Source organism: Cornus florida, unplaced genomic scaffold, assembly GCF_030987335.1.
Source record: "Cornus florida cultivar Cherokee Brave unplaced genomic scaffold, ASM3098733v1 CherokeeBrave_3.0.0_Hap2_Chr08, whole genome shotgun sequence".
In the NCBI taxonomy this organism is placed as follows: domain Eukaryota; kingdom Viridiplantae; phylum Streptophyta; class Magnoliopsida; order Cornales; family Cornaceae; genus Cornus; species Cornus florida.
This window is the reverse complement of record NW_026775578.1, coordinates 32,352,897-32,361,496: the sequence shown is the minus strand read 5'-3', so window position 1 is coordinate 32,361,496 and position 8,600 is coordinate 32,352,897. Positions and strand designations below refer to the sequence as shown.

At 32.1% G+C, this 8,600-nt stretch overlaps 1 protein-coding gene across 1 annotated transcript; it reads left to right on the top strand.

Annotated features, from left to right (window-relative positions):
• Positions 1 to 679: 679 nt before the first annotated feature.
• Positions 680 to 2,154, top strand: LOC132271157 (uncharacterized). Its single transcript, XM_059772446.1, has one exon. The coding sequence runs from the start codon at positions 1,102 to 1,104 to the stop codon at positions 1,852 to 1,854; it is 753 nt and encodes a 250-aa protein (XP_059628429.1). The 5' UTR covers positions 680 to 1,101; the 3' UTR covers positions 1,855 to 2,154.
• Positions 2,155 to 8,600: the final 6,446 nt, after the last annotated feature.

Genomic DNA, 8,600 nt, shown 5'->3' with positions numbered 1-8,600 from the left:
AAACGCACACTTGGAATGGTATGCACAAGATAAAAGAGAAGAAAAAGCTAGCTTCGTGCTTTACAAGTATGCATAGATGGTGACTTAACCAGACGACGCCACCTTTAAATCTATTCCAGAAGTCACTTGCATAATATTACCTAATTCAAATTAGTCGCACCTAAGAGTCTCAATAATTGAACAATTAAAAATATTCAATGGCTCTTCCACCTGGCACAATTTTTTTTTTTTTTCAACAAATTTCTTGGCATGAAGGCTTAATTTGTTTATATGTACAATATTTTTTTAGTAAAAAAAAAATATATATATTTTTAAGTAATATATAAATATTTTTATGTGTGGCAAAGGTTTAAATTGAAATTGAGATTGAGTTTATTGGGTAAAAAACGTAAAATAACTTATTAAAAATTAATAAATAAATTATTATTATTAAATTTTAATATATTTTTTTTCCGTAAAAAGTATTTACGTGCCAAAAATAAAAAAATATATTCTACATTAAAACAAACAAATAGAACCGAAGTCGTGGACTAACTTTTAAAAACTATGTATATAAAACACATTTAAATATTTAATTTTAATAATAGAAAAAAGAAGAAATCGTATATAAATATTTAAATTAAATTAATTTTTTTTAAAAAAACAAAAGGATAAGAAATCTTAATCTTTAAGACATGGATTACCTACAAGGGCTACAACTACGATTTTCATGGTGACAAATACAGCAAAATTACGCCGGTTCGATGAAAGCCACCAGTCCGTACAAGTACAACTCCTCCATGCACAAATCACGAAACCGCTAGATGATTTTCGATCTCTGTCATCTAGTACATGATATATCATGTATGTTGATTTAGGTAGATCTCTTCAGTCCTCTTTCGATTTCTAAACTATCCATCTCAACCCTAGATTCAAAATCTCAAACCCCTACTCTCTTTTTTTTCTTTTTCCTACTTGCCTTTTCACTTTACATATCTACCAGATCTCTCAAATTCAAATCTCACTCTGTTTCATTACATTGTTGGCCTAAAATCCCCAATTTTCGGCACAATTTATATAATTCTCATAGATTCGGATCACCAAAAACCCTAATATTCGGTCATGGCGAAACAATTCAGTGTCCCGCCGGTGGTTTTCCCTTCCGGCGGGAACCCCGGTACCGGAGCGCAACAGCGGCGGCTTCCAACGGCGCCGTTTCAGCCACCGCGGTCCGCAAACCCTAGCATCCCTTTCATGTCATTCGATATGAGTTCTGCCGCAGCCTCAACCTCATTTTCCAATCCTCAATTCGCCGGCAGCAGTGGCAGCAGTGTTGGAATCGGCGGCGCATTTGAGGACGAGCCGCCCCTACTCGAAGAGCTTGGAATAAATACTAAGCAAATTTGGAACAAGACAGTCTCGATTATGAACCCTTTTAGAGTAAAGGTCGATCTTCACGAAGACGCAGACTTGTCAGGCCCATTTCTGTTCTTGATGGCGTTTGGATTGTTTCAATTACTCGCTGGGAAGCTACATTTTGGGATCATATTGGGGTGGGTGACCGTGGCGTCTTTGTTTTTGTATGTTGTGTTCAATATGTTGGCAGGACGAAACGGGAATTTGGACTTGTATCGGTGTTTGAGCTTGATTGGATACTGTCTGTTGCCTATTGTGATTTTATCAGCTGTCTCACTGTTTCTTCCTCAAGGTGGGGTGGCAATTTTCGCCATGGCAGGGGTTTTCGTGATATGGTCGACGTGGGTTTGCACCAGGCTGCTGGTGGAGTTGGCTTCCTGTGGAGACGAGCACCGCGGATTGATTGCGTATGCTTGTTTCTTGATTTATATGCTGTTCTCTCTCTTAGTGATATTTTGAACTGAATTGGTACAACTCTTCATGGTTTTAGCATGCACTTGTATTCCTTGCAATTTTATATAGGGTACTCTCACAGGCTTCTTGATAGACATAATTCTCGTGGAAATTGGTACTCTTTTTTATAGGTTTACCGGGTCACTTAGAAATAGCATATGATGTTTGCTTCATGGATTTCTTATAGAATGGAAGCAATATTCAGTATTGATGTTTTATATTTATTTTGATGTTTGTGCTCAAGGTCCATGCATATTTAGATGTTAATATTAGGGATTTATCAGTAAATGGAAGTAATATTCGGTATTTGGTTGTCCCCTTTGCTTTTAAAATGTTTAATGTTTGGTGTTTGGGCATTTGAATGCATGCATTATGTCTTTGTTTCTTTCTGTATCATGGGATTTGTTGCAGATATGCGTGAATATGATTCCCCATTACTTCTGGTTTTTTCTTGTTGTCGAGTGTTGTTTTTGTTGAAAAGCATAGTGCATAATGTGCAAAGTTGATAATTTGTTAATGGAAGCCAAAACTTGTAATGCCTTGTTACGTTGTTTATTTATTTATTTTGATTAGTTGTACTCTTCGAAATTGCAGTTGAAGCATTAGGGATTGAAAAAGAGAATACGATAGGTAAAATATGCACTTAGTTCCCAGCACTCTTATGTTATCTTTAAGTCAGTAATCCTGTTTTAGGCCTTAAATGGATCTTTGGATGACAATTTTAGTTCCAAATCCTTGTCTTTATGGCAGCGCTTGTTGTGAGTTCCTTGGGGGACTTCACTATAGGGGGGAGAGTTCACATGGTTTCTAGTTGGGTCATGGATGTCTGGCTTTTGGAGAGCAAAAGTTTTGATGCAATGATACGTGCAAATTAGTTATACTGATTAGTTATGTGTATTTATGTGTGTATTAATCGGAGGATCCATCATAGTTTGCTTTGCTGAATGACTTGGGTCGGTGTTTGTGTATCACCTTCTCTTTAAGAAGCAGTCTGTGTTGGCATAGTGAAGTCGTAACTTGTCATGTGTGTTTGCGAGACACAATTCTAGTTTTGATTTGTTTTACTGTTTTTTATTTTATCTTATCTTATTGGGGTTGATAAGCCTAAAAGCTTCACAATATACATGATTTTCTCAGTTACTGATGCGTTGGCGTGAATTGGTGTTTTTGGTGATTCTGAAGGCACTAGAATTGAACACTGAGCGTTAGAGGTGAATCGACGACAAGTGATTCCGAAGTCAGTAGAATCAGTGATTAACGAAGAGTAGTTCCGAAGGGGAAAACCTGAGTTTGGCTGTCCTCAACTTGGAAAATTAGTTATGCAATTCAAATATAAATCAAAATAAAATGGAGATTTTACTTATCAAAATAAAAAATAAAAACTAAAATGGAGAATTTGTGAGAAAAGATAAAGATAATAAACAAGTGCCTTGCAGTGAGGGCTTATTATGTGGGCTCACCCACCTAGGACCTCTTTAATGGGTCTACTTGGGGCCTCACTCATGTATGGTTGAGACTCATTATTTAACCAGAACACAAAATTAACAGAGGCTTAGAATGGGTCACTTGAAATACAAATAGCTCATCTCTAAGATTCCCCTCTTCTTCCAAGTTCCAACTCAAACGCATATGTATGGATGCATATAGATAAAACTAGACTTATACTGATTAAAATAGATATAGCTAGATTAGCTTTTAAAAATCAGTGTTGAGAACTTTGCATTCTAGAATAGAAGTCTAAGCAGTCATTGTTGAGAGAGTTTAAACTAGTTCTTAGAGATGAAGAGGTTGTAGGGGCATGAATCAATGGTACAAACCCTACACATACATTAATAGTTATCCATAATCCAAATAGATTCTATTCATATGTTTAGATATTATTTGACTTGAGTATTAGTTCCCATTAACCTAACTGATTCACTTTATATGGTAAAACTTCATTTGGGCTGCCAACTGTCATATGAGTTCTAGAAGAAACAAGCATGATGACCTTTCACTTCCCTTTTCTATCACTTTCATAGCCACCATATGAGTTTCTGTTTATTATTAGTAAATGCTATAGAGTGCTCTACATGGTTTGATGGATGGGAAAATATGCTTATCTTTTGTTCAGACCGTGTCAATGGTATTCTAGAAAAGTATTTGCTTAGTATTATTGCTGTCTTACATGATCTGAACCTTTTGTTGTCTTGAAATTTTGGTTTTCTTCTGCAAGAATATGTGAAAGAAATTAGAAGGCGAGGGATAGAAAGTCTATTTTATTCTTTTCAAAACAATTTGTTAAATAGCCTGATCAGCATTCCTTATTTTCTGTCTATTGGACAAGTGAGCTGAGTTTCTTATGAAGGTTTAAGGGTATGCTATTGGTGTTCAAACAATTACTTTGAAAATGCATTTCAAGTGGCGGATGTATATCATAGATGTTTCTGTCCTCATGAATCTTACAACATATAGGTGTATGATGTACCCTTTCCTGTATTCAAGAGTGTTAGCCTTGCTTACAACATATAGGTGTATGACGTACCTCGACAATATTTAGGAGGGTGAGCCTTGGCAGTTTTTCGTGACCTGGCTGTCACGGGTTCGAAACAGAAACAACATCTCCACATGCGGAGGTAAGGATGCATACATCTTACCCTCCTTAGAGACAATGGAATGGTGGGAGCCTCATGCACTATACTTGCTCCCTTTTTTCTGTATATGTTGCCGATATTCTAGGGTTGGAATTGCCAATGAAGAATCTGGTGCTCTTTTTTTTTTTTTTTTTCCTTTATTAGTTCTCTACCACGCTGAAGTTCCAAGTTTAATGTATTCTCATATTAAGTTTTGATAGTATTTTGTTGGTGGACTCTAGGCAATCACCTATTGGTGATTTTTGGAGCTGAACCCACCTTTACAAGTCCAGGATTCTCCTTTTGAGATTTTTGTTGGTTGATCTTAGGCACCATATATTCTAGGAGAAAAATTCTCCACTTTTTTTTTTAAGAATCCATAAAGGAAGTATCCTTAAATTTTAACGGGATTTACGATTGTAGATGGATAATAATTACTACAATAGCAGGTAACTAAAAACCGTAGTATGGGTTATTTAGTATTGGAATAGGTATGATGAAAGTGAAACCTATATCTAAGGGGCAATTTAATAGATTCAAAGCTACAGTCTCCCTATTGACTGGATAACTGTAGGTGGGAACAGCTAAAAGTTTTTCTTTTAAGGAATTAAAAATTAAATTACAAGTGGATGCGAGTTGATTTAGGGCAGTTTAGGATCAAGTGATAAGAAGTGAAGATTTAGTTGATCTATCTGCATAGGATTGGCAATTGATTGTATGGATTGTGTTTAGTTTTGCTTATGAATCATTTTTTGGTTTACTTTTGAACTTATGCCAACATTACAGCCAAGAAATTTACAGACCCCCGTAGAACCTTGCAGAGATTGTTGATTCAGATGTACTAAATTCTTCTTTGGGTTTTTACATTTCCAGTACATTGAAAAAAGGGTTGAACAAGAGAAATGACCACATACAAAGTATAAATTCATTTCTTGAGAGAAATGGCCACGTACAAACATATAAAAAACTTGAAGAGGTGGTTGTTTCATGAGGGAGGGAAGTAGGTTTTGTTATTACTGGGTGAAAGGAGGAACTTGTTATTTTTGTATGTGTTATTATTATCAATTATTTATTTATTTATTCGTGTAGTTGTATTGTTTTTTAGGTACATTATTTACTATTGTTATTTCTTTTCCCCTTTCTTGCATTCTTTTATGCCTGCTTGCCTTGTCTAAAATGCTTTGATTCGAGCTCTTCACACACACACACGCTCACTCTCTCTCTCTCTTATTATTATTATTATTGTTGTTATTATTTTCATTGACTGAATCAAATCTCAATGCGCTGGAATGAGAACTTTATCAACTCACTGATGTTTATCATATTCACGCCCACTTCTCAGTGTGTTTTGGGCTGGACTGACAGCTTTATCAAGTCACTGATATTTGATCATATAATTTTCCGTAAAGTGCATTAAACCCCGTGGAACTAATTAAACCCCACCAAACTTATGCGAAAATACTATTTTATCCTTTGTCATTAAATTTGTCATTTCTAAGTAAATTATTTTAATTATTTTTTCTCTTATCTAAATATTAATCATACTATTTACCTTAATTTTATGATCAATATCAATTTATCATAAAAATAAAAAAATTAAATAGATTTGTAATTATTATTTTTTAAAATGATTAACTTATAATTAAAATTTTATTATTTATAATAAAATTTATTATACCCGTTTAAACTTTTATATCATAGAAAAATACATTCTTTTTCAAATAATATATTGATGAAAAATTAATAAACTACTTAAATTATAATAATGAAAATTAAGAAATTGATTAACTTGTTTTAAAATTTTTTACTTAAAGATTTTTATTTAAACAATAAATTGATGTAAATTTAATAAAGAATATGTTACCAAATTAGTATGAATTTTTTTCATAATTTATTTCAAATAAGAATATATTTCAATAGGAACAAAATGTGATAATTCAGGGTATTATGCACAAAATATAATTCAGAAATTATTTACAAATTCCAATATAGATTTTTTTGCACTTTACCGTATAATTTTTCATAGAAGAAATAGCATAAAGAATTTATCAATTAAACTTTCGGATCCTTTATTATTGTATATAGTTATCACTCATGGGTGAATTGTTTCAACCCTAAAACAAATGCTATGCGAGTACTGTACATATATAAGGGAAAAATAACAGAATATGATATGAAATTAATATGATATGAAATTATCTTCTACCGTCGTAGGAGAGTAAACCCGCCAATGGATTGATATAGCTGCCCTCTTTTTTATCTTCTAGCAGTGTAGTAGTTGTATTAATATAGTTGGTATACACTTACTGCACCATAATATCGAATTGGTGTGGTTGTGAATTCTTTCAGTTTAAAAGTAAAATTTAAAAATACATGAGCTTAACTTTAGTCATCTTTCAAAAATATTGTGAAATGAAATAATAGTAATAAGCAAAAAGTCATGCAAACCGTTAGATTTTGCGATTCATTTTTTATGCGTGACAAACAAAATTAAAGAAAACCATATTTTGGTCATCAATAATGAGTTTTACTCATTATTCACAAAATAATGACAAGACAAACAGATTAGGTAGGTGAGAGATTTTGGTGAAAGCGAGTTGTAACATGTTTTTAGCATTTTGTCTAAAATCAATTAAATACAAATAGCTGCAACTGATATTTTCTCTATCTTCTGAAATGAAAGAAGAAGGTAAAAAAAAGAATTGATTATATTAATAGATTTATCTTCTTCATATATATTAATATTATAATTAATCTAATAACATTAATATCAATTCATGAAAATTTTCAAATAATAATTTTTTTTGTCAACGTCTATGTGCCAAAAGGTGAAATTGAGGGGTTTGGTCTAATTTTGATGGAATTGTAGTCTACGATTGTAGATGATAAAAAAAATAAATGAATAAAAAATAAAATAAAATAAAATTATATTGTGCAGCAGTGTTTTGGCGAAAGCAAGTTGTAATTTGTAATGTGTTTTTCTAATTTTGTCCAATATCAAATACAAAATTATCTGCTAAAATGAAATGTGAAAGTAGAAAAAATAATAATTGTATATATATATGTTAATATGTATCTCTTATTCATATGTATATTAACATTGTAACTAAAATGATGACATTAATATCAATTTATGAAATTTTCTAATAGATGTATATTTTAAAACCATTGTGATTAAAACGATGACATTAATATCAATTTATGAAATTTTCTAATACATGTATATTTTAAAACCAATAATTGTAATGATTGGCTTAAATCAAAATTTAAAGTTTACAGTCTTTGACGGGATTGCGTTATAACAGAATCGGCCTAACCGTGGTAAATTTTTATAAACATCGCACATAAAGCCTGTTAGCCCTGTGACAAAGCCCATAATAGAGCAAATATAATACAAGTCAAATTAATAGAGCAAATATAATACAAGTCAAATTAACCCTTTTCCTACTTTTAAAATATTAATGATGAAGTTTTATAAACCAAATCTAAAATAAAATATAAATTTGGCAATAATGTTTGTGATGTAGATTAGGTTGTTAATATGTCGGAAGACCAAATTAAGGGTTTAGACTTATTTCGACTCACTTATAAGCATTCTCACCCATTGTAAACACGAGCTTTGCAAGTCACATAGGTAGTGATTTGACCAAATTTCATCATCTATTTTTAGGTTTTTCAGTGAGAGTCCAAAATTGGACAGTTTGAGAAGTATAAATTAATGTATTGTTAAACTGATATTTTTAAAAAAATTACCAATGATATTCACATTCTACAAATTGTGATTCTCAATTAGCTTCCTGCTTCCTCAAATTATTACTATGATATCAAATTTATATCGTTATATAAATGTTTGTAGTTTTTTTTTAATATACATTTTTAATAAATAATTAGTTGTGTAAATTTATTTTTCTTAATTTGTTGTATTTGCTTATTAGTTTTATTTTTTCCCCCTAAAGCGAGCTTTCCCTGAAAAGAGAAAAAAAAAACCAATAAAGTACATACATAATCAGAAAAGAAGCATACCGCTCCTTACAACTCTGGAATGGAAAATGTCAAACGAAAATACCGCAAACTGCAGTAGTGAAGATCATCCTGCACACCTCAGAATATAATGCTTCACTTTAGTGCTGTTATATATAT

Bases quoted from the DNA above. Each gene is read 5' to 3' on its own strand.
- LOC132271157 (XM_059772446.1), top strand. From the start codon at position 1,102: ATGGCGAAACAATTCAGTGTCCCGCCGGTGGTTTTCCCTTCCGGCGGG.